Below are 27,989 nucleotides of genomic sequence, written 5' to 3'. Positions count from 1 at the left end.
CACCGGTTGCGTGAAACATTAAAAAAATCCTAAACTAAAGAATACAAACTGACATTATTAGTTTAGAATATATAATATGCTCTAAATGTATAATAATCCCAATGGTTCGCTGTTGCATAGTATCCACATAACAAATGTCGGCAAAGGGAATGGCAGGTATTCTATGTGGTCAGTGCAGTGGTCATAATGAAAAGTGTAGTATTTTTTGTTTCATACTTCGTGTTTGTTGAAGGTAAATAGTTAATAAATACTTTTATAAATTTTAAATAGGTCACCTTTTTGTTTTGGTACTATAGCAGTATTTAAAATATCAAAATAAAATGATGGTTAAAAATTGTTTAAAAGCTGCTTATATGCCAAATTTCAGCCTATTTTGTTACCGTATATATAAGTATATACATATACTATACTGTAGACCGATATCACCTTCAAACTTTCAAGAAAAGAGCACACACCTATCTCAAAGGCCGGTAACCGGTAACGCAATTACAACTCCTCTGGCGTTGCAAGTGTCGATGGGCGATGGTAAGGTACCTAATCGCTTACCATGCGAAAGTATTTTTGTCGAAAGCTGAAATGGAGACGACAAAACGCTATTAATCACTGTTTTTCTTGTATACCGTTTTTGTGAAAAATTTAATTGTATTTAGTATACAAAACATTTTAATTAGCTATAAATTAAGTTCTTAGGGACAGTACGTCTACCATCAGTTTTAACATTGACATATACGCTCACGTTTACGTAACTTACTTTCTATGCATCTCGCTCGTACTCGCATATTAGTGCAAGCGAGATGTACAGAAAGTAAATTACGTCGACGTGAGCGTTATGTCAATGTCAAAACTGATGGTCTGCTCAGGTATATAGATAGGACATTTTTAGAAACTACTATTTAATTACAATGTTTTCCTACGGACAATTTTTATTACGACGACATTAAATATTTAGGTAGGTACATACAAAGTATATAGGTTTTAGGTAGATGTAAACTTAAGTTTAATCTTGTGTGACTAACTTAATTAACTATGTATTAATAATTAATGTATTTCGGGTGTATTTGATGACATATTATAGTATACAACTATACATTATAGTAGTAATTATTTACATAAGATGATTAATAGGCTCGTGTTTTACGTGACGAAAAGTGTAATTAACATTTTAATTGGAAGGAACTTATTTGCAGATCGTTATCCCGTGATTTTTTTATTTCGTCAAATACTGAACACAGGTACGCAGAGTATACGCCTGCGTACTGCAAGTTATAAAATACATTAATGTAGCTACAAATCATTGAAATACCTATATTATGTTTGAATTAGGTACCGTAAGTCTTACTTGCGGTAGGGTCATGGCGGAAACAGTGGCTCAGCGCGAACAGTGGCTCAGTCGTCCAAATATCGCCTATCTCGTGTTGAATTAGGTTGAGTGAGCCACTGAACCCGGCCTTTTTCTACCGAGCCACTGTTCCCTCCTTGACCCTACTTCCACACATTCCACATAGCTGATGTACGAGAAGAAAATAAAGGCTTAGCAATTATTAAGTAGGTACCTACTTACCCAGTGCTAGCGTAGGTAGTTCCCAAACTCAGTCTCATTGCGGTAGAAATATGTACATCATGCAAAGTTTATTTAGGTCGAACACTCACACATATTCCCAGTTAAATAATTTCCAAAGTAAACAGAGTACCTACTTAATTCCCTAACAACACATCGATTAGGGCTCTTAATTCCTTTCTAGATAAAACCGATGGAGAGAAAAGGGAGGTAAAGGCAGATTATACCAACATTAATCTTTCATTCTGAGGCACCGTGTGAAATTCTTCGTTTTCCCGGGAGAGTGCTACCCTCCCTCGTAAAACTTTGGCCCCCGGCATACAGGAAAAACGTATTGGTTTGCGACATGTAGCTCACAATGCTATGATGCATGTTCTCCACATTTCCTTTAAACTCGGTATATTCTAAGTTTATGTTTGGCCACTCTTCAGGAAGTACCAGTAACATATTTTTATCGGAAAACTTTATTCACTATATTTTACATTCATTCTAATATCTAGCTAAGCGGTATCGTATTGGGATCGACTGCATCGACAGATGATTTTTTTTTTGTATATGTAGAGGCAACGTAGTTTTTATAAGTTTTAGCTGTTTCTTCAGAATGGTAAAATATATAAATATCAGACATGCTATGAAAAATTAATTATAAAGCGAAGTTACAAATAAAATTTAAATACCGGTCAAGCGTAAAGTGGCGTAAAGATACAAAAATCTCAAAATGTGTGGTGCACTTGGCAGAATGATTTTGGATTTTATTTACTTTCTATTGAAGTTTTGGTATTTAGGATATAGCTTTAGCATTGTTTCTCATTTCCGCTGGTGCTCACAATGACCACTATAATAAATAATAATTCAAATCAAATGAACAATTTATACGTAATTTTACATGAAACCTGCCCTTGACAAACGAAATCAGGTCAGTTAATTGCTGAACAAAGTAACAGTAAAGTAAATTACACTTTAAAAGTCCATTAAGATTCAATCAGGAGTTATAAAATACCAGTACCTACAGGCTTACCTCATTAAGCGAAATTACTTGGACATTTTATTAGCAGGACTATTGTTCATCTAATTAACACGAATACTTGTATTGCTTATTTCAGTAGGTAGGCACCTATTAAAAATATAATAAGTTTTGGTCGTAGAATAAATTAATTTCTATGAAAATGTTGTATTTTGTGTTGTTAGTCCTAATTTGTTTTTAGGTGTAAAAAATATGACGCATTAATGACAGTTGCACTGCGTGTGCTGTCAAAATTTGTGTTATTTCAAGTACAGTCGAGTGCATAAATATGTACCTATACCTATATATTTCTTAACCCATTGCAATAAGGTGAAAAAATTTATAAATATTAAATATTTATGCACTCGACTGTACCTAGTACTATTTCAACTATAATACTATTTCAACTATAATCCGAAATAAATTTTGTATATGAAGGAAAAAAAATGATTAAGGCCTCCAGTGTCCAGAGCTGGACACTCTCTTAATTCTGGGTTTTGATTTATAATAAATTTGTTATCATCAAAAATGTAAAGAAATAATATTATGCAGATTTACTACTAATAACTAAAATAGGTTAAATAAATAATAATTTATAGTGTCAAAATACATACATATAATGGTACAGTCACCTGCAATAATATGTTATTCTTTGAAGACCGCAAAAATATGTGACACGCTCTTAGAGCTCTACAAATAAGATCGTGTCAGATATTCTTGCGGCCTTCGTAAGGTAACATATTATTTCTGGTGACTGTACATAGTTATTGTAAGCGCATTAATTGTATTTATCTCAAAATGAATAACGTGCTGCATAATTTGCTTACCTATTGCTGGAAACTTGTCAAACTACTATTTACTGTTTAATAAATTTTATTTACTTTAAGTATATCCGATTATATCATTTACAATTCGTTTTACATACCTACTCGTATACTTATATATATTCCAGTTTTTCACTCAAATAGTTTTATCATAGTCAGTATTAAATTTCTTATTGGGTCCTGACATTAGTTCCTTATGATAATAATAGCAGTGCTTATGAGCCATTCATAGTGACCGCTAATTCTTTTAATTTAAGGAGGCAGTGTGGTAAGTTATAGTAACTAAAATTCATAAGCACAAAAGACCAGTAAATTCAATATTGAGTTAAAATTAGATGGTCTTACGCCGGATCGGAGTAAATGATATTATACTTCCTTTGGCTTCGACATCAGTATCATCAATCAAAGCGCACAGGTCATTAAATTCCACCGTTATCGAGAGCATCGACTCAACGCGATCTCGTCTACGTGATGTTTATTTATACTGTTACCATGGGCTTACTCACTCGCAGTGCATATCGCTCGCACTAATACGAGTATATCAGTACGGTTACCATCAGTTTGTCACTGACATAAACGCCGTCGAGAACGTAATTTACTTTCTATACATCTCGCTCGCACTCGCATATTAGTGCAAACGGGATGGATAGAAAGTAAATTACGTTCTCGACGGCGTTTACGTCAGTGACAAACTGATGGTAACCGTACAGTACGAGTGAGTAGTTTACGCAAACGCTGGCGACTACGGCCGCGGAAAACTCATGGTAAGAGAAAGAAACCGGATAAGTGCGAGTCGGACTCGCCCACCGAGGGTTCCGTGCTTTTTAGTATTTGTCGCGTTTTATGAGATTCAGCCTGGTGAACCCTTTGGGTACGGAACCCTAAAAATTAAGTGTATTTGCCATGGTATAATAATATAGGTACTCCGCCTGGTACTCTCTTCCGAGATTCGCGAATGACCTAACTGACACAGGCCTACGTCATCGTGCTGTTTACAGTTTCTCAAACATTAAAATGTGGGAGAATTTTAACCACCGGTGAAAATTATTTTAAAGGGGCCCACTGATTAACAGTCCGCCGGACGGTATCAGCCTGTCAGTTAGAACAAAATTTTGACAGTTCCGAACAACTGACAGGCCGATACCGTCCGGCGGACTGTTAATCAGTGGGCCCCTTTACGGCATTAATTTTAAGTTATTCATGTAGAAACATAGTAAAATAAAACTACCCTTTTCACTCCTACTCTTACAGTTCCGAATAGAACAGCCAACCATTTTCGTAAGAAAACATTAATTACCAAGCTTACGACGTGAAAAGTTTGGAAAACACTGCGACTGCTGACACTGAGCGAGAAGGAAATAACAATTAACACGCGTTCGACAAGGTTGACGGTCAGGGACAAAATGGCGGATTGTCAAATGTGACAGCGCTATCCTGTGTTGCCAGTAGTGTAAACAGAATTACCCGAACGTCTGAAATTTCTTTCGTGAATCGGAAGATATTGCTAACGAATAATTAAAAATGACGTGTTATTGTAAAATTTAAGATAAAATACATATAAATGAAAATTATAAAGAAATATTTTAACTTATTAACCATAGATATAATGTACCTATGTAACATGTTATGTTGAAATAAAGTGGTAATGTTATTGTGACGTAGGCCTGTGTCACTCGGGGAAGAGAAGACCATGTTTTATTAGACCATGGTATTTGCGTTACCGAAAAGAATTACCGAATAAGTGGGGTTAGGAATCATTTTAACTTTCAAGCGTACTTTATAAATAAATAAATAAATAAATAAATAAATAAATAAATAAATAAATAAATAAATATTAGGGAACATCTTACACAGATCAAACCTAGCCCCAAACTAAGCAAAGCTTGTACTATGGGTACTAGGCGACGATATACATACTTGTATAGATAAATACATACTTATATACATAGAAAACAACCATGACTCAGGAACAAATATTAGTGTTCATCACACAAATAAATGCCCTTACTGGGATTCGAACCCAGGACCATCGGCTTAGCAGACAGGGTCACTATCCACTAGACCAGACCGGTCGTCACTTTGTCTTCCTGATTATAATTTGAGAGTTAGTTTCACCCCAGACCTACCAATTTTCCCGAAACAATGCGCTCGATAAACGAAAGGAATAACGACGCAGCTTGTTGAACAAAACGACACATAAATCTTCCTTTAACTTTTCAGAACTCAAGCCAAACCTTTAGTCGTACTAAATCGAATTTCATAAACATTCTGGTAAATCCAGTTTAATTGCTCTATAATCAGACCTCCAAATTTAACTGCTGGTAATGTAATGAGGTTAATTTTGTTGTTATTGTTTTGCGAGTTTTATCGAGAGAGAATCGTATATAGTCGTCTTTGTACCTTATCAAATACGGTGTTTCGGGAACCAAGGATTTCCTTTGACAGGTTTGGTCCTAAGGACACAAGGATGGATTTATGGAGTGGAGCCTCCAAGATTTTTGATGTGATATTGGGGGGTAGGGCGCTCAAATTTCGAACAAAAACATATAAAGTATCCAAAATAATAATTCACGGTTCACGCTTAACCACTGAACCGATTTAGTTGAAATTTGGTATTAGTAGAGATACTTAGTTTGAGTCCCGGGGAAGGACAGAGAATCTTCTATTTTATAACTGGTCATTTACGTCTCGTCTGCTTAGCTGTTTTTGCAAGCTCATAGTACAAAAATTGGGTCGTAAAGGCAACTTTTTACGAGATATCGAAGTTTTAACTATACAGAATAAAAGCGCTTGCAATTCTGAACTAAAGTATAATAAATAACTCATTTTTGCCAAAATGTCTTTTACGACAATTAAAAGGTATCGATTTCCACCATAACGCAATATAATAATTAATATTTATACCTACGCTCGAATTTGTAACCTAAACAAATTCTTGGTGGTATCCTGATCTTTTCATAATACATGTGCTTATTGAAAAGATAATGCGGAGTAGGGCCTCAGATGATATCGGAGAATCGTCCTTTTAACCTCTAAAATTGACCAACTGAATATTTTAATTCTTAACTTCACATATTATCGTGTAAGCGACTAAGCGCATTTTTTACTGAAGTATTATGCTGGCAAACACGCAATCAATTTAAAATTCTATTAACGTTTCAATGTCAAATTATATTAGGACTAACAACGTTTCTACGGGTTACGTCTGACGTCCCGTTTAATTCCATTCAAAACCTTTATGTAGGTACGATTAAAATCGTAATCGTTTGGAATTTGAAACATTCTCAGTTGATTTGTTTGTTTTCGTTTCCATTAAATTACCAAATTTAATTAATTCCAAGTAAATATCAAGATCCCTTAACAATATCAGAAATAATGGTAAAAACGGGAAGATATTATGACCCAAAGGCATCACCGTACTTTACAAAAACACTACAGTGACAGTATTATCAGATTCATTATTTTTGACATCTTTTATATTATAACTAAATTACATTAAAAGGTTTCGTCAATTATTGTAGGTAATAGACGGCGCATTTCCATTTCTACATAAAGCCGCATTGAAATACGAAAATGAAATGATATATCGAGAGAATTATATAATGAGAAATTGAGTTCTGGTGATCGATTTTGATTTAAAAATCTGTTATTGATGTCATTAAGAGTCCGTAGCAAGCTCGGTTCTCCATACAAACGTAGTTACGCTTTCATTTTAAAACGACTTGCTAGATTGGTCTGAAACTTTATAATTACAATAGGATAAGGTATATCTATGCCTATAATTAGTTTATGTATCTTCAGATACCATAGTTAAAAAAATACAGCGTATTTAAGTTTTTATACAAAACTTGTTTCAGCTCTATTTGGCTTGTAAGCCTGGAGCTATATAAACTAATTACAGGCATAGATATATGTCATGTCATTGTATTTGTAAAGTTTCATTACAATCGAACACGTAGTTTTAAAATGAGAGTCATCTCATCTCGCTTGCCTTATTGATGCACGTGAGATACCTCATAGCACAACTGAAGGTTGTATCATCATCATCATATATATAAAATTGAAAAACCAGAACGGGATAAAAAACGAGGGAAGAAGCGAGATGGCGCCTTACAAATTTCTAAAAAAGTTTTTGACACGTTTCTCGAATACGACGCACGTATGATAAGAAAAACCTGTTCAAATCAATTATCTACATATGGGAATAGAACTAGAGCATAAAAACTATCGCTTCCGATGTGTATTTAATTTACAATAAGGAAAAGAAATTTTCATAACAATCTTCATTTTACGACATCGGCCATTTCTCGGCAACTCTCGGTTGCTTTCGTTTGGCGGTGCTACAGATTAGACCAAATAATCCGTAAGTTAAAGTAAACTAAATTATGTTTGTCATGTTGGTATACAGGTATTTCTGAGTTTTTTTACACGAAGTAAAATAAAAGTGCTGCCAACCTCAACCTTAGTCCATAGCCCATACGAGTGACTTATGCCATTTATGATATATCAATCAAATTAATATTATCGTATGATTATCGTGTTAATAATTTGTAATTTATTGTTTTAAATTTCTTTTTGAGTTATATTATTCAGATTAACTTTCACGGCTTCGGCAAACATTGCCATTCGTCCGGGGAACGGGCTGCCGAGATGGGCCAGAGAACCCATCAGTTCAAGGGATGGTGCCCGTAATAATGTGTGTGTGATAATTATACTTTAATGACTTTACAGATATAACCAATTCGGAAACTGTTTTCTCGCGTAATACGATACGACTCGACCAGGTAGGATTTTTTCTTCTTGCTGAGCAGTCACCATCAGATATATCGGACCGGCTGAGGTATTCACAAATATCTGAACAATGTAAATTATAATGTAGTTAAAGTGCATGCTCAGATATTTTGGAGCTCAAGGGTTGCTCAAGATCTGATCAACCTCGGCCATGGCGACTGGCGAGAGCTATCGCAAGACCGGGAAACATGGCGTGATCTGGTGTCGGAAGCCAGGACTCATTTTCGGTCGTTGCGTCACCGTAGCCGTCGTAAGTAATGTCAATATCCAGACAGGGAAATGGGGACTATTTACGTTTGTATGAAAATGCGATTTATGGGCGGTGGTCGTACATATTCGTCTTAAGGCGGAAATTATTCTAATGAACGTGTTTGCAATTGGGCTTATAAAAATAAATAATAATTTTGGGTTAGCATTTGAATCACGCATTATAGGGAGGGGCGGGGGGAAGGGTGGCATTTTATAGGGGTTGGTCACCCCTTTCTAATGACACCCGATTTGTGTCTAGGAGACGCGTAGTTTTTTTATACGTGTTTGAAGTTGCGTTCACAACACACCTGACTCGCTGTCAAAAACGAAATACAGTGCCAGAGTCACCGTTAGGTACGACGACGAGCGAAGCGAGGAGGAGTGTTAGGTATTTTGCGTTCACAACACACCCGACTCGTCTCGTCTAAAAAGAAATACAGTGGTCAAAAAAAAAATACGGACAAAGTGCTCAAAAACATGTATACGGACAAAGTGCTCAAAAATATGTATACGAAATTCCAAATTGGTTTCCCTTTCGTACGCTTTGGTTGTATTATTGAACATAACCTCAAAAAATAAAAAAAAATATTTTCGTGGTAACTATTGATTTCCTAACTTTGGGGATGGGTTCGGGGGGGGGGTCCTACTCCCTCCCCCCTCCCTATAATGTGTAATTCAAATGCAACCCCATAATTTTATGTTGAAACAAGTTTTAAATAAATACCTACGTAGATGAAAAAATACAATCTTGCCTTTTATCAAATCACATAATTTTTTGAGAAATTTGCGATTTAAGTTATCCAAATATCGGTTACAAATAAGAAGTCCCTATCACAGTTATAAACCCTGGCAGGGTTCAATACGTAATAATATCGGTATTTAACTAAACATAAGACAAACTCTTTATTACATTTACACGAGCGGAGCTGCGGGCCCGTCTAGTAATAAGATAAAATCTAATCTAACTGTTAATACAGAATCGGCATCTTATCTTTAAATACCTATATCGGTGTATTTTCAATTAAATTTACATTCAATAAACGACAAGTCACTGATATTCATCGGAAACCGTAGCAAAAGGAAGAAAAAGTAAGTGAAACTCAATGACATTAAAATTAATCGGATCCATTAATCTCTGTTTACTGAAAATAAAGGGAATAGCCAAAAATCAGTGGAATGCCATGCAATTTTTTTTATTTGTTTACTTTTGCCTCAAGGGGAGTTACTTGTGTAGAACTTACTCGTCTTAAATATGCAATCGTTTTAGTCCTTATACAATTTCTGAACAACACTCTCATTCTACAAATAAGTACCTACCAAACAGAAGAAATATTAAAGTATAATGTATAGGTTTTGTGTTCCGGGAAACATGACTAAACGTGCTCAGGGTAGGGTTCCGTAGTTACTTGTCTGTCACAAAAGCAAAAGGGAATACATTTACAGCGCTTTGTACTTAAGACTTTTTGCGATAGCTCAACCACGGCTGAAATGATCATGTTCATAGCGAAATAAGTTTTCATTGAAGTCTTTGTGAAGCTCTACTTTCACAATTTTCTTTATATTTTTTGGACCCGTGGTTCAAAAGTTAGACGGGAGATGGACACTAACGATCACGGAGCAAAGCCTCCGACGGACAGGCACACGGACATGGCAAAAGTATTGCGGAATCCTAGGTTATTACAGTTTACAAATTAATATCACAAAAATAAATGAACGACTTGTAAAACACTCACTACAGGTAGTCAGGTAGGTACTTGTAGTTTAAGTGTGTATAGATACATTAGAATACCTACCTACCTTTTGGGTGCTATGTTTCTTAGCGCCACTTGCACCATCCCACTCACCCGGGGTTAACCGGTTAAACCGTTACACCCGGGTTTAATTGTTCTTGTAATCATTGGTAACTCCAGGTTTAACCGGTAAACTCCGGGTAAACATCGTTATTCAAGATCGTGTGTGAGTTTATCCTTTCGTTTAAGGTTATCGTGTCGTGTCCCAAATGAATACATTCTCAGCACCCTTTTTTGAATTGACATGAATTTCATAGAAAACGCTCAATCACTTTGCCATGCTACTTTTCATCGTTAATATTTCACAGTCAGTACACTGTGGATTTTTATAAAGACATCTCGAAAAGCACTTGTATTTTATCTATAGATTTACTGGTTAAAGGCTTAACTGCACCAGTGGCGTGCCTAGGGTTTCGGAGTAAGGCAAGCCGAAAGATATGTTTTCGTAATAAATGTCCAATCTCACTCTTTGGACTCAAATGAATTTGCTAGCGTATCGCGGCGAGCTATCATAGCGCACAGGGCATACTAGGTACTACTATAACTACTAGATAGAATTTTACAAACATATCAGAGGGCCTACCGCGTACACTGAAGTTTGCAAATTGCATTCTTCTTTCTCTGTCACTCTAATTACGCCTTAATTGGAGTAAACCAACAATCCTTGTGTTTTGTAAACGGCCGTATAAAATTTTCTCTTAATGCAACTGACTTATCTGAGAATACACACGTCGGGTGTTGGTTTTGGCGCGGACATGATATCCCGTTTTTCTACCAAGTTTAACGATTTTACCTTGCCTTTGGTGAGTAATACGTGGACGCATCTCATACCGTCACAAGGAACAACTTCATCAATTGTTAACACTTATAAACGTCACAAACGAACAAATCCACATTCACGACCTAATTCAAATTCACTTAAATAAATTGAGCTTTCGTTACTTTCGACTCGACCAAATAATAATACACTTGAAGTAAACGCGTGCCCGTGCAAACTTATGCAGCTAACTTCACACCAAAAGCCAGGCTTAAATCGCCTTATAAAATTGCTATACATACCTACAAATAGTTACATCGTTCTATGGCGGTTTGTAGGCTAAGAGCGCCTAGAGCAGGACGAAAAAGCAAGCCCGATTGCAAGCGAAGCGAAGTCGAGTGCGAGCAGGATAACTAGAAAATCCTACGCCTGATTTCTTTCGCGCGGACGAGGCGCCTCCACGGCAAAAATTTGCAACACGCTGGCGCCGCGGTCCGCGCGCTGGGGTTTGAATTTAATAATACGGGTTCATTTGGCGCGCGGTTAAAAAATAATCTATATTGATTATTGATCTTATCACTACGTAATTTCGGTAAGGCAACTAAGGCAAGCCCGGCTTTTGGGCTTGTATGGAAGTACTGCCGCTGGGCCTGCACAAAGATGATTTGTATTAGTAGTATCTTTATCAGAAGTATATTTTGGCCTTCCCAGAATATTAATTTATATTGTTTAAGAAAATACCTAGCAACGTAAAAATATATTAATTGTAAGTCAATTGTTTTTAAAGTTAAATTTGATCAGTGTTACAGCTAACTCACGCCAAATGCTCCTTAACGGCCTGCGAAGTACTGGACATGGTGGGTCGAGGTACCCAGGGCCAGGATCCTAAAGGCCCCGGGAACTGCGTCGAAGACCTGCAGTGGAGACAGCTGGATCGCCGTCTACGCGCTATTGAACAGTCGAGTTAGAGACTTCTCATTTTTAGGGTTCCGTACCCAAAGGGTAAAAACGGGACCCTATTACTAAGTGGAGTCTTAGTAATAGGGTCCCGTTTTTACCCTTTAGATACGGAACCTTAAAAACCACTTTTCTTTAAAAAAATATTTCGTTTTTAGGGTTCCGTACCCAAAGGTTAAAACGGGACCCTATTACTAAGACTTCGCTGTCCGTCCGTCCGTCCGTCCGTCTGTCACAAGGCTGTATCTCACGAACCGTGATAGCTAGACAGTTGGAATTTTCACAGATGATGTATTTCTGTTGCCGCTATAACAACAAATACTAAAAACAGAATAAAATAAAGATTTAAATGGGGCTCCCATACAACAAACGTGATTTTTGACCAAAGTTAAGCAACGTCGGGAGTGGTCAGTATTTGGATGGGTGACCGTTTTTTTTATGCTTTTTTTTGTTTTTTTTTTTTTTTTGCATTATGGTACGGAACCCTTCGTGCGCGAGTCCGACTCGCACTTGCCCGGTTTTTTTTAAAGATATTCTTGCTCATTACGCAGACTTTCCTTCATTAGGATCCCTAATAAATAATGCATTTTGAAAGTTAAAAGAACTCTTAACCGTTAGGGTTTTTCACAATAGCCTTGTATTTTTAAGACTCTAGAACTAATTTATGGCCCGTAAAAGTTTTATTTTGTAATTTCTTGATTAAAAAGTGGTTGACTACTAAGTAAATATATTATTTATATTCGAAAAGCGTAGCTTTTTTTAATAAAGAGTTTCACTAGAAATTCTCTATTAGTCTCTAGTATTTTATTACATGGACACAATTTTTTTTTAATATGGCTATCATCTTATGGCACCTACTTGCGTTACATCCTTACACAAGTATGTCTTATGCTGTTTCGTAGGTAGCACTCAGAAATAACTCCAACTCTATAATAAAAAATACGACTAATTCCCTGTTAGATTTCTCTTAGACCTCCTAGAATCAAAGGTGTATTTGCAAGAGAAAAATCAAGAAAACACACAAAAATATGTACGTTTTTCTCTATATTTGTAAATTTGTGACGCGTTAGATTAGACTTTAAATCAAGGTAACCAAGCTCTGCCTAGCGATCAAATTATCTCACTTTCCCCTAATTGTAGCTTTCTGTCACAGAATTCCTTATGATCCAGTACAATAAGGTCCTTTTTATCTGAAATTCCAACAGAAATTCTGATAGAAAGGTCCTTATTGCAAATGAAGCATAAGGACCCTTCTCTGATGGAAAGCCACAATTGTTTACAGCATGGACGATTAGTGTTTCTCAATCCCGCTGGCGGCAGTGCGGGAAAAGCGTGTGTCGTTGTGATGTGGCTCGACGATCCCTTAACTGCTGGCGTGCTGGCCTCACCACCCTCACAAGTGACCTTCTGGTCCCGTCGGATCTTGTCAATATGTAAGTATTAAAAGTGCATGTATAGCGTCGTTAATAGTGCCAAGCGGCGTCGCGATTTGAAAAAATCGCGCTTTGAGTAGGTTTCAATGTCTGATTCTGAATCCATCATGGGCATCATGATTTCAGAAGTTTCCTCAATTCCTCATGGAAAACCCATCATCAGACAAAATCAGAACTTGACAAAAATGTTTCTTAAAAACTTAAGAACTTGCTTAACAAACTCAAAGAAGAAAACCTATCACTAAACGAGAAATACACGTCGTTGAAGAGGGCCGTTCTGGTCTTCATCAGTAGTTCCACTTCATCAAATGACACCTTTTTGAATGCAAATGCTTGGTTTATTGGTGAAAACCCAATAATCGCTATATGTCATCGTATGCCTATGTTGAGGTTGCATAATGTATCCCCAACCTCAATTTATTTCAAACCCAGTGCTGTGCGTAACGCACGCAGGGCGCATATAAATAATATGTTTTCAATTTAAAGGCATATTTGTAGTCGACAAAACTCCCTCTGACGAAGACAAGTCCCAAGCAAGATAACTTTCAAACTAACCACCCGACCCATGGGGACTTGATAGATAGAAGATAGAATAGGTACTCTTTATTGGCACACCTCAGTAAAAATATACAAAAGAAAAGAACAATTAATTAAATGTAGAGGCAGACAACAGGCGGTCTTATAGCTAAAGAGCGATCTCTTCCAGACAACCTTTGGGTATCAGAAACAGATAAATTAATCGAAAAAGTAGGTGTTGCTAAGACGTTATGAAGCCTACATTTAAACACAATGGACTTGGGGAGGTTTGGGCACTTTTGACAGACTTTAGAAAATCCCTAGCGATTTCGAGGTTGATTATAAATTCTATAAGTGTTTTGTGTTATAATTGTAGCCAAATATATGTGCTAATGATTATTACGACTTAAGTAAAAAGTGTCCAATGCTCCCCTACCTCCCCTATATTGAATCAAATTGTTGTTACAAGAGTATGGAATATAATCAAACTAGCCTAATATAAATGTAGATCAGGGACATCACACACTGTTGAATTCTTTTAGGCCAAGAAAGGTACGCTCGGCTAGTATGGCGGAATGGAAATAATTAGTAATAGCTGAAATTTTCGGTGTATGGGACAGATAATAAATCTAGTGATTACGTCGACACATAATCCAAATAAATATATTACATTTAGGTATTTAAAAAAAAATGTAAAAATATAAAAAATCACAGAAAGTTTGTAAAAAATATTAATAACATTTTTTAAATTTATACTCATAGAGAAATATTTGCTTTATGACATTAAGCATGAATCACACAAAAAATAATTCTGTATCCTACATTTAAAGTGAGTAACCTACGGTTATTATTAAATTCAGTATATTTCCGTCCTCAAAAATGGTAATAGGCTATTTTTTCTCTCATTATTTCCAAATTACAATAAGTACAAGCGTTGCAATTTAATCGTACACTAAATAATACCGTATGGTAGGTTTTATGGGGTTGTGCATTAATTGCCTGGTTAAAAATGGTAATAGATCAATATCATATGGGATTTTTATTATGAGTTCTCTTTCGTCGAATACTGTAAAAATCGGCTTGAAATATGATTCGTAACACAAAAAACCATCAAAAACGTTATCGTTGCTTTAAAGTTGCCGCGCACGAGCCAGCGAGCTAACGCGATTGGTCGTTGCATGGAGCGGGGCGACGGAACGATGAAACTACCATCGCCCCGAGCGCGAATATTTAAAAAAGTATTTAGTATATTTACTATTTACTCGGTCAAAACATATGTACCAGTGAACGTAAAAAATATGGGAGACTAGATTCGAACTAATTATCAGCTTTAATCTGGGCAAGAGTGCTGTAAATAAGAAAGTAAATTTTACGTAATTGCAAGCTTTCCGTCTTTGCGAGCGCGTTAAATTTAATACAATAATAGGACAATTATATAGGGCTATTATACTGACACACACCCAATTTGATAGCAGAAAAAGACGCGAAATTAAAATTTTCTCAGGGAAATCAAATCTTCGCGCCTATAAGTTTAAACCATTTAAGTACCACCCCTCACCACTAAAATGTAATTATCAAAAACGACAGTTGCTAATGTTCCCCAAAGTAAGCATTTCTAGTTATTGCTGCAATACAGTGGTACCGGGCACCTTGCGACGCAAGGCCGAGCAGGAATCGCCAACCTTAAAATATTTGCACTAATTAATTGAGTTAGGATTTTGTTAGTACTCTTTAATTGAATAGCAAAAAATATAAGTTAAGTATTAGAAATACCGTTTTTATTCGATTTTAAATTAAGTAATTATTGTTAAACTTAATTTTACCGTGTGGTGTCGGTTAAAATTTCACTAGTAACATCATTTGGCGACTAGGGCAATAAAAGTCGACACCATAACCAACAAATTAACAAACAACAATAACCAACAAATTAACAAACAACAAAAATTTGCAGTAATATTCCAAAACTCGACTGACCGCAAGCGCACCGAACCGTGTCGCTCCCCTGACGCGACTCAGTGTCATAAAACGTAAGGCCGTGGTATTAACGACAGCGAATAGCTGAGCGGCGAGCGGTGACTGTAGGCGGCAATAAGGTGTTCAGTTAATGTTTTTATAATTTGAAATGACTTCGTTTCCATGTAGAAATAACCAAACAGCCTTTAGAAGCATTTAATATTTTATTTGTGGCCGTATAAATTATGTTTTATTGGTAAATTAACTACAATTATTCATATTTGTGGATAAAACAATATACATACTATAATTAATACTAAATTAACATTAAATAAATACATTATTTATGACATAAAAATACATTGCGCGTGTTTAACTACTTAGCACTGTTTAATTACGATACTTGCAAGCAAGTAGTAAAGTATATGGCTCCATCCTATCCTGTACCACGATATAGAAGCGATAACATTTTTGCGACAGTTTTGTATAGATAATGGATTTGTCGCTAGAAAATTACGATATCGAGATAAAAGTCAGGTCTCTGAGCGCTATTGAAACATTAAATGCTTTTTACTTATACATGTTTTAAATTTGCCGCGCTTTTTCTAGTCAAGCTGAATGTGTTTCACTATAGAATAGTTATCGAATTGGTTCAGATTTAACGTTTAATGCATATAAATAACATAATTAGTAAATAACATAATTTTGGACTAAGTACATTATACATACCTACATGACATCAGGCTATGGTTTGGCGCACCGTGACCCTGAACGGCGCGGTAATGTGTTACGGCTGTTAAGTGAAGTCCAGACGGGATGATCAAATCGACCGATTTGATCAGAAATGAAATTGGGGTCAATCTCCAAATTAAGCAACAATTAAACAACTGTACCCATATTTGGAACCTCAGAATAATATACCGGGCCGGATACCGGATAGTAACTTTGCTTGATTTCAGAGTAAACAAATTGGATTTAAGAAACAGTCACGGTCATATTGTACATTACTCGTTTATTATTTCAAAACAATTAAAACATCCACTCACTTGCACGCGTAGGTACCTACTCATTTCGAACATAGAAATGAGTCCGCGCCAACGTTCACCACGAAACAGGTTAAAACCTGCACAATGCGCACCTAAAAACCGAAATGTAGGTATTGTTAAATTTAGTTTGTAGTTAATTAGTTTTTTGGTGTAAGTGTATGAACCAAGGTCTGAAATAAATGATTTTTTATTTTTTTTATTGTTCCGCCGGCCGAAGATTCGGCGGTCAGATACCGAATATTTGGCCGACGGTCAGGCCGAATATCCGGTATCCGACCAAACAACTATCCATTGCATTTCTAATTGAGAGTGGCAACACTATCGTAGGTCGTATTGCCCTTTTCTAGCATATACGTCCCTCGCTCCTACACTCCCACCACACAGGCAGGTTGCTTTGTCAGTTATACAAGGCAAATTTTCAAGTCATTGGCTTGCTGTTTTTCCATCTGGAAGGTCGTGAAGCTAAACTGCTGGTGAGTTTTTGAATTTGTACCTCAGTTTAGCTGACTATATTGAAATAGTTATTTATTTTACAAGGGGGCAAAGTTGTTGTTTAACCGCTCGTGCTAATATTGATACTTGAGCAAGTAAAACATTCGAAACATGGAATCTTGAGCGTTGCGAGGGTTTCAAAGCACGAGGGTTAAACAAAATTTGCCCCAAGTGAAACACAAAATGTTTCACCACACCAACCCAAAGCAAATATTAAATGTAAAAATATCATACAAAATCAAATACAAATGAATTTTATTAAATATTTATGATTTAAAAGTCAATTCTACCAGCAAACATAAGAAAACAACTCAAAATTTGCATTTGATTCCTTTGCCTCACTTGTGAATAAAATGAAACTTTGCTCTCAGTTTTTGAAGTAAGCCTTTCCGAGCTGGTGTGAAATAAATAATTAAATTTTTCACGCCACTGTTCGGAAATGTGGCAATAGATGGTCTAAAACCAAGCTGGAAAGTACGCAATAGCTGTAGCACCTGAACCACCACTACTACAATGTTTCATTATTATCATCATCTGTCATTGGTGACAGTTCGCTACAGCAATGAGTATAATTTAAAACCATAGACTTATAATATATAGAGACGGTGTCTCAGCGAGCTGTCACTGTTGCCACTTTTGTTTAGTGTACGATTAACAATGAGGCCCACCTTGCTGTAGCCATGTCGATAAAGTCATATCGATAAACTATCGACATTTCTTACAATTTTAATTTTACTTCAAAGGTTTAACGGTACCTAAAATGAACAAAAACGCTTTTATTCTTTATTGTGGTTATCAGATCATAATTTTAAAGTCACGCCCCAGCAGGGAACCAAGGGAAAGTTCAGATATTTAATTAAAATACATAAATACCTCCTAAAATAGGTGTTCCGTAATAATTGAATTATATTATTATATTATAATATATTCATTATCCATTAGCATTTCAATTATGTTCATGTTTAACGAAGATATTGAAGCTTCAATTAATCGCTATTTCGTTCCGCTGTGTAGCGTTTATCGATATATAACATGATTAAAATCGACTTTTCACATCCCTAAAAGAGCACACATATACGCTTTTACGCACACATACACAGCCTGGGCGCATCAAAAAAGGCAACACTTGATTTGAAGTCCATCTTGTCAACAGTATGGTTGTCCTTTTTTGACAAACGGCATTTTTAAAAGAGCGAGGAGAGAGAAATGATACTAGTTGCTGCGCCGTGAAAGAGAACAGAAAACGTTGGGCCCTTGTTTAAAACATAAAAATCAATAAAAGGTCTTTTTTGGCGCAACTTTTTCTTTCAAAAATAAATTTAGGTTATTTATAGGACCAATTTCTTGTTTAGAAAAAAAAACGAAATGTCAAACTATTCATTCATTCAGTCAGTTCATTCGATTCACGCTTAAGGCGTTTTTTACTTTTGTAGCCGTTTGTGGTTTTTTAGCAAAAACGCTTCTAAGTTTAGAGTCGGTTTGAAGCAAACAACATAAAAACGCCTCTTAAATGTGATAAAAAAGAAAAAAGGCGGGATCGGAAAATTCTCACTGAATTGGATAGTACTATAAAATATAAGAAACACGTATCTACGCTCGCTATAAAAATGAGTTCTTCTAGTGAAGAAAATGATATTCTTACGCTGACGCCTACCGAAATTCAAGAGACAGCACAGGCAGTGGCTAGTAATTTGCTACCAGAGAAATCGCGGGCTAGTACTTATAGTTATCCAAATGTTTCCTTATTTCCTCGCAGTAGTCGTGAAAAGCACTATGTAATGCCTCGGCCGGAAACGCTAAAGATGGAGTCGTATTATTAGAGGGCTTCCACCAACGTGTCGGCCCTCAAATTCACTCGTCCATCTTTTAGCGGTTTTCCGTCCTCTCCTACAATGTACTATAGTTGTCCGTTAAATTATCTAGCAAATAAAAACGATCCGGAATAGTGATGTGAAAGTGCAAGAGGATATTAGAAAGAGAGATGCCTAAGAGTAGCATACCATAATGAATACATGTGTCTTAGCTGTATATTGTATTGTTATAAATAATGTTAAAAATGCTTTATGTTGTTAATGTGTTCCAAATTGTGCCGCTTTGGCATTAGCTGTAAGGTGCAATTTGTTATTTGAAATAAATAAATAAATACAATAAATGTTAATTTTACAAAATGTACCTATCAAATTGTATACTGTACTAAATATCTCTCTCCTCACAGGTGTTACAATAAAGGGTGTACGTACTACATAATTAATTAAACACTCATAATATAATTATATTACATACACATAATAAGTATATCATAGGATATGTATAATCACATTGGTTTGGCGTCTTCCCACCACCAGGCGATAACAAACATGTTTCAATATTATTCTTATGTTCCGAATATCGGTACAGCTGTTTAATGACAGCATTTACACAAAAACAAAACGCTAATTAAATAACTTATCATATTCGGAACTACAGATGCAACGGATAGTTGTTTGGCCGCATACAGGATACCGGATGTACGGCCTGACCATAGGCCGAATATTCGGTATTCAGCCGCCGAATATTCGGCCGGCGGAAATATTCAGGTTTTTCAGGTGCGCATTGTGGAAGTTTTGGCCTGTTTCGTAATGAACTTTCGCGCGGTATATAGGTCTATCACTAGGTACGAAATTAGTGCGCGAGCTAGTGAATGGAACGTTTAAATTGTTTTAAAATAATAATCGAGTACGATTATATTCCGATATCAAGCATAGTTATTTAGTACCCTTATTTTAGTATCCGGTATCCGTCCGGATATTAAAATAAGGGCGAGATAGGATACCGGATAGTAACCGAATATCCGGTGCATCTCTATTCGGAACCTAAAGTTTTAATCCTGCATGGTGCAAATATGTATAATTTAGAGACAATGACTTGAAAATAGGTATATGCTAGAAAAAGACAATACGACCTAGGGGCTGTCCATACATGACGTCATCTATTTTTGACGATTTTTGTCGCCCCCCCCCTACAATCATCAAAAAATCATGCTTCGAATGACACCGTTTCCTCCTGCGTCATGCTACCATCATCCGATGTCCAGACCCCCCCCCCCCCCCAAATTTGAAATGACTTAAATTTATGAATAGGCCCCTACGACAATGTTGCCACTCTCACTATTATTTATTCTTAGGTTCCGAATATGGTAAGTTATTTAATTAGCGTTTTATTTTTGTGTAAAACGCTGTCATTTTAAAGCCGTACTTTTCGCCTTATTGCAAAGGGGCTATTCATAAATTACGTCATTTCAAATTAGGGGGGGGGGGGGGTCTGGACATCGGATGATGGTAGCATGACGTAGGAGGAAACGGGGTCATTCGAAGCATGATTTTTGGATGATGTTATGGGGGGGGGGGTCGAAAATCGATGACGTAATTTATGGACAGCCCCAAAGGAGTAAGGTGCAAAAGTGTAAACATATATTCCACGTCGACTCTTATTATACTATGTTATACTTATTATGGAACTTACTATGTTATACTTATTATGGAACGTAAACTATGAATTGAAAGAGCACGAAATAGTCAATATAATACGTTTGTTGAAAAAAAAAGTCTACAGACGCTTAGGCGCGAAGGGTTATTGTCTCATAGAAAATTTGAATTTCGCGCCTTTTTCTACTGACAAAGTTGTTGGATAGACGTTAATATCAAATTAAAGAGTGGGCCTACACACTTCGCTGTGACAGAATGTGAAAGTGTCACCAAAACTGTCAAATGACTACGATAATAAGTATTCCTTTTATAATGCCACTCCACACTATGCCATTCTGAAATTAAATAAGAACGATAAATAGTTATGCGCAATTTTTATTTTTGTAGTGGGTCATAATTGACGTATATAATTACGAATATAATTTGAACATCAACCAATAATATCGGAAATGATATCAGTTATTTTTAATCAGCTATCATTCACGCGCGCGTTCATTTTGCTCAGACTTGGCCGCACAAATATTTGGTGCGAGCGAGACGCCCGCGCACGTTCGAAATGGCCTGTCACTTGTAGCAACTTGTAGGTAAGTAAATACTTACCTACATACTATCCACGCGTCCTTGGCACGAACTCCCGCCACCGCCCGCATTGAAACTGTCCCCGCGCGCCGCAAGGAAATGTAATCCTTAGCATTAGCGCAAAGAGTTCAAATTTGGTAGTTTCATTTAGCGAATTTGTTAAAATGCACATATTTATTACATTGACCATATTTTTGTGTGATTATGTATTGAATATCACTTTGAACGTTATCAGAACAAAGTCTGCAAGAAATTATATCTATAACCATTTTTTCTAGCATGTTTAAGGCGTAAATATATATACAAGTGATACAAATAATATTGATGTCGGATTCTCGGATAAATAGCTTAATGAGGTAGTTTTATGGTAATTCAATCAAAGACCTAATTATTACTTTTTTTTTATATCAAGTTACGACGTTTATCCGTGAGGCCCCGCCATTTATTGAATTAGTTATTTTCCGTGTTAATATTTTGACTGATTCCATTGTCGACTCATTATAAATATTATTTTCGTCACGTTTACGAACTAAAAATACTATTACTATTTTTAACAAACAAGAACGGCTCTTTTTTTTAACTATTTTATTTTACCTACTTCCGGACAGAAAGTTTGTTGGATTCGAAAATAAAGTATCTTAAAATGATCTAAAGAACAGGAATAAAAAAAAAATTGCCTATTACTAATTAATGTTTAACGTAACCGTATCTTTACTGGAGTATTTCGTAGATATACCGATCGACTGCGATATTTTTAAAAATATTGCCCATTTTATTAACAAAAGGAAACTAAGGGTGACTGCTATGCGGCCACCACGGTACTTGGCCACATCTAACAAATCAGAAAGAAACAAGCCAATATAAGTCTTATTGTTAAGAGTGGCCAATTATTATGTAGTGGCCAATAAATATAGCAGTCACCCTATACGTTTGATGGTAAGCTCCTTGTTTTACATTTCAGCGATCTGGGCACGAATAAACTGCGCACGCTCCACAAGACAACGTTTAAAGGCATGAGGTCGCTGACTGAACTGGACATGTTTGATAACCATGTGGAGTATCTGCCGGCCGGCATTTTTGACTCCCTCGTTAGTCTGAGGATACTGTGAGTATGGGCCCAGTCAACGACATCTCTTATCTTATCTTCATACCAAAATCATTTATTTACATACAAGATATTAGACAGTGGTATTACTAAACGAAATTAATAACTAGCTTAAATCTAAAATAGGACGCTGGCGGCATTTCCTCGCTGTATCGCAATGCTGATACGTTGTGCGTGGTAGCCGCCAGCTTTTCGGTCACCAGTTACGTCATTTCTGCGAACAACTTGTGCGCGCTGGGACCCCGTGAACCTAGAGTTTCAACTCCAAATGGTACAAAATGGTACTGTCTACCGAGGCTCTTATATTTATATTATTTATCTTAATGTTAAATTATTAGTATTATCACCCAGTATTAAAAAAAAAATCCTTAATTATGACCGCTGTTAAAATAACATATCAATGTAACTATCAAGATCCCTTATGTTTTTTACCATATTCTTCGAAATCCCTAACAATGTTCGGCATAAAATAATATGTTCTAACTGTTTTGACCTAATGGCTATTGCCCTAATTATCAATTGTCATAACAGTTACTTTTCCTATTGATCAATTATCATAACAATTACTTTCCATAATGAATGGTAACGAACTGTTGCCACAAAAGTGGGGTAGGTTAGGTTAGAACTGTGACCCTCGCAAAAACGAACTGCTGCCACAAAAGTGGGTTAGGTTAGGTTAGAACTGCGACCATTGTAAAAAAGAACTGCTGTTAAAACTAGGTTAGGTTAGAAATACGATCCTTGCAAAAACGAACTGCTGCCACAAAAGTAGGTTAGGTTAGGTTAGAACTGCGATCCTTGCAAAACGAACTGTTGCCACAAAAGTGGGTTAGGTTAGGTTAGAACTGTGATCCTCGCAAAAACGAACTGCTGCCACAAAAGTGGGTTAGGTTAGGTTAGAACTGCGACCATTGTAAAAACGAAACGAAATAGGGAAATCAAAATTAGGGCATACGAGTGTTAGGTCAAGCAACGATAGGCTAAGTAAAATTAGGTAACATGACGGTTAGGATATATAATTTTTAGGCCTAACAATAATTAGGCAAAAAAGGAATGATGCTACATAACATTAGGATAAATACTCAATATGGAAAGTGCCATTAGGGAAAAACATATTAGGACAAAAACAAATCGGCCATTCGATAATAGGGAAACCAAAATTAGGGTATACGAGTGTTAGGACAACTGATCATTATGACAAACAATATTAGGGAATGCAAAAATAGGAGAAAAGACTTTAGGGATTCAGATATAGATCCAATCCGGAGGTCGCGGGTTCAAATCCTTTCTCGTACCAATGAGTTTTTCGGAACTTATGTACGAAATATCATTGGATATTTATCACTAGCTTTTCGGTGAAGGAAAACATCGTCAGGAAACCTGCATACATCTGCGAAGAAATTCAAAGGTGTATGTGAAGTCTCCAATCCGCATTGGGTTAGCGTGGGGACTATAGCCCAAGCCCTCTCGCGCTTGAGAGGAGGCCTGTGAGTGTGCCCAGCAGTGGGACGTATATAGGCTGAATTAATATTATATTATTATAATATCAGTTTACTGACATGTAATAAATTCGGTTACCGTTACAAAAGTAAAGTTATTTTCAGGTAAATTTATTAAAATAAAAATAAATATACATATCATAAAACTAGTAACTTCATTTTAACCCTTAAATGCATGATTTTTTCTTTTTGTCCGAAATTTATATAATATGTATCACATAATTGTTTGTAGATTCTAGGAAAAATAGTAAAAAAATATAACTTCGATTTTCACTGCGAAATCAGTGTTAGAAGTTGAATTGGCTAAATCATATTTATGTAAATATGTAATTTTCAGTAATATATAAATGATTTTTTTTTACTACCATTAGAAAGGTACACTATTTGTGATATACCTATGATAAAGTTTTTAAATATAGAATAATTACATACCCCGAAAAAACCGTTCAAAATCACATACTAAAAATTATCAACTTGTGGATCTTTCCAAGTTTGCCGACTTTTCGTCTTAAAACGAATGTAATTTTTATAAATTACAAATATTGCATAAATTTAACCCTTAAATCATTACCCTATTACTTGACGTTTGGTATAAAGGTGCGTTCAAGAACGTAAGCCTTTTTATTTTAAATCTGTGAGCTATCTAATGGTTTGTAGACATTTGGCAACACTATGCATTTAAGGGTTAAGCCCGTTTTCATTGGAGTTGACCCACCCACACTAACCCTCAGGTGATAAGTCACCAATAAAAAAATCAAAATAATGTATTTCAAATTCTTCATCAAATACATTATTAAATACCTAAGCACATTTATAATTTAACTATATTAATTTGTGTTTTTCTTTTCAGGCGACTTCAAAGAAACTTTCTAGAGGAAATTGACAGCGAAACTTTCCGAGCTACTAAGAAACTATTCCATGTAGATCTATCGAACAACTTCCTCTACACGCTGCCTGAAAAGTTATTTGCCAATAACTCATATCTAGAAACCGTCGATATTTCAAATAATCAAGTCGTTTATATACCGTCAGACAGCTTTATAGGACTGGAATCGCTACGCATCTTAGATTTATCTAATAACAAAATACAACAAATCCAAAACGGCACGTTTTTGCTGAGGACCTTAGTAATTTTGAAATTGTCAGATAACAGGATCGTTAATATAACTGAGAATGCTTTCGAAAGTCTCGTTTCATTAGAGACATTGCTGCTGGATAATAACAATCTTCAGAACATTCCAGAGCGGTTGTTTAACAAGCTCAGCTGTCTCATTTACTTGGATTTATCGGATAATAACTTACAAAGCGTAAGTTAGATTTTTATAATTATATATTTAATATTTATCTCTCGTTTAAAGTAGTTCGATTTCTGTACGGATATGATGGTCGTTCTTGTCTACGTGACAGCGTGATAAAACGGAATCCGTCACTTTCAATCGCGCTCTTTTAAAAATTGACAGATATTTTGTCATGTGGATAAAGCCATCCATAATAGGCCGCCTGGTTACTAATTTGTTTACCTTGCCTATAAAATGTAGATATACTAAATTGGCCCTAGTAAGTGTTGTATATTGGTGATGATTTCGAAAATAATGATATTCCAATTTCGACAACAAGAACTGTATCATATACCCTGATATAATAATAAATAGGCCTTTATCATCTGTGTCAGATGTTTTAAGCAGCATCCCGGTTACGAAACTTGCGTGCGTGGCTGTAAAGCCCTATACGAGAGAGGATCCCTCGGCCACACACGCGGCAGGTATATGCTCCCCCAGGTGGGCGGGGGTTATAGGCCTGCCCGTGGCGCCTCATGCGTTTTTCTTTTAATGAGGAAAACCAGGCATTGACAATAATACAGACACAGTTGTTTTGTTAAATATTAATTAGAGGTTTAAAATATTATATTAATTAGAGGGTTCGTAAAACTTAATTAAACGCGTTACAATACACATATACCGAGGAAACCTCTACTTAATATTACGTACAAATTATACAATTACTTGTGCGCTTAAGAATCTTATTTAATATTGTTTCAGCTAACAGGTGTGGAATTTGAAAATCAAAAGCATTTAAGAAACTTGGATTTGAAAGGCAACTCGTTGACAGTTCTGCCAGACTACACATTTTCTAATTGCTCAAAACTTGAAAAGCTCGATTTATCTAAAAACAAGATGCGCTTTTTAAATATCACAAGCTTTCACGGGTTAGACAACTTGGGTTCTCTTATCCTGTCGGAGAACAAACTGTACGAAATACACTTCAAAACTTTTTCGATGTTAAAGAATCTCACAACATTGTAAGTAATAAGTATTTACAATTTACAATTACATAGGCAATACTGAAAGTTCTTAGAAAGGGCCACTTAGAGATCTTATTATATCATAATATGATAAAAAGAGGCATATACGCTATCCAATTTAGACCCGAGAAATTTTTCGTGTCATCATTTTATACGATTTTCTATATGTAGGCTCAACCAACAACAGAATTATAACAGGCTTCAGCTATATTTTATAACGAGGTTGGCAATAAACATTGTCTATTTTATTCTAGATACTTAGATGGAAACATGTTCCCATCTCTGCCGTCCCGCACGTTGGACTATATGCCAAAGTTAGCAATCGTAAAACTTTCCGGCAACCCTTGGCATTGCGACTGCCACACGCTGTATATATCGGCGTAAGTATCTCACTTTTTGCATGTTTTAAATAAGGTTAGAATCGTTAGAAAACACTTTTACATATATTAAATGTGGAGAATGTTAATAAGCAACCTTTTAAGTTTGCTTGTGTACTCCTAAATATTTAATTTAATAGGACGCAATGCGAATAATGATTAATTCTCAAAAATTATATTAAATCCTATTAACACAACTCTAAATAGTTAGCTTATTAGTACCTATAATGTGTTTAGTGTAAGGGTAAAATAAATGTGAAATTTAAAATTAAAACAATACAAATATTCTTTTCAATTTAAATTTCAAAGGGCATGTAAGGGCAAAGTCGATGTTTAGGTCGAACCATAATACGCTCCTTCGATAGGTAATAACAACACTAGAGAAATAAGGATAGACATATGGATAAACACTTAGGTAAGAAATAAATAGCGCTATACGAATAAAGAACACTTCCAAGATGTCGTTGTTTCATTAACAAGCCCTTACATTAGCTATGTCTTGTTTTATGTAAGGTCTTGTCTTAGTAAGATTAATAAATATTTTAAAAACGTACCTAAATGTACCCACAATCAATTCATGCAATCGACTTTCTCGACGAATACTAAATACATAATTCATGTAGATGCATTTTTATGCATCGAGTGCAATACGAATGATTAAATATACACTGAGAGAAAAGTATAATAAAAACACACTTAGAATTACAAAAAAAACTTAATCCGGGAACAAGGAGAGTCAACTAATAGGATCAAATTGACTTTTGCAATTTCTATTAGTTCTTGCAATTTCTATTATCTGTTTGTTGAAATTAGATTTAGGATTACTGAGCTGTTTGTAGAAATAAATAAACTTTACAGAAATACCTAGTGAAACTTCCATAATCATTACTAAACTTAATTTTTTCCCCCAGTACAGAATTGTTTTTTAATTCCTGGTGATGATTTTTCTCTCAGTGTACCTAACTTTTTTACCTTATTTGAGACCACGTACATTTGTTAAACTCCGTTGCCTACGTTACAGATGGGTGCGGCTAAACGAGATGAAAATATGGGACTACTCTCCGACATGCGTGTCGCCCTGGTATTTGGAGGGTCATTTCCTGAGGAAGCTAAAGTTTCCCGAGCTGTGCTCAGGCCAATGGGCTAGCATGGTTAATCTGTCGCCTCGCCTGCCGATACAGCAACTCCTCTCCCTCAATGTCACAGTTAACAGGAAGCCACAGGAAAGCATGGAGCAAAATCACGACGTCACCACTGTTGATCCCTGGCATTGAAACGACCTTAACGCTACATT

The 27,989-nt window shown here is 35.9% G+C and overlaps 1 protein-coding gene across 1 annotated transcript; it reads left to right on the top strand.

The window, feature by feature from the left end:
* The first annotated feature begins 196 nt into the window (after window positions 1-196).
* LOC134794025 (carboxypeptidase N subunit 2-like) lies at window positions 197-27,989 on the top strand. Its single transcript, XM_063765728.1, has 8 exons — window positions 197-232; window positions 11,774-11,935; window positions 13,212-13,362; window positions 22,374-22,517; window positions 24,867-25,323; window positions 26,056-26,315; window positions 26,573-26,698; window positions 27,717-27,989. The coding sequence occupies exons 2-8, from the start codon at window positions 11,827-11,829 to the stop codon at window positions 27,967-27,969; spliced, it is 1,500 nt and encodes a 499-aa protein (XP_063621798.1). The 5' UTR covers window positions 197-232; window positions 11,774-11,826; the 3' UTR covers window positions 27,970-27,989.

The sequence above is a fragment of the Cydia splendana genome, chromosome 9 (assembly GCF_910591565.1).
Source record: "Cydia splendana chromosome 9, ilCydSple1.2, whole genome shotgun sequence".
Taxonomy (NCBI): domain Eukaryota; kingdom Metazoa; phylum Arthropoda; class Insecta; order Lepidoptera; family Tortricidae; genus Cydia; species Cydia splendana.
Note: the sequence above shows the minus strand (reverse complement) of the source record. Positions and strands in the feature narration are given on the sequence as shown.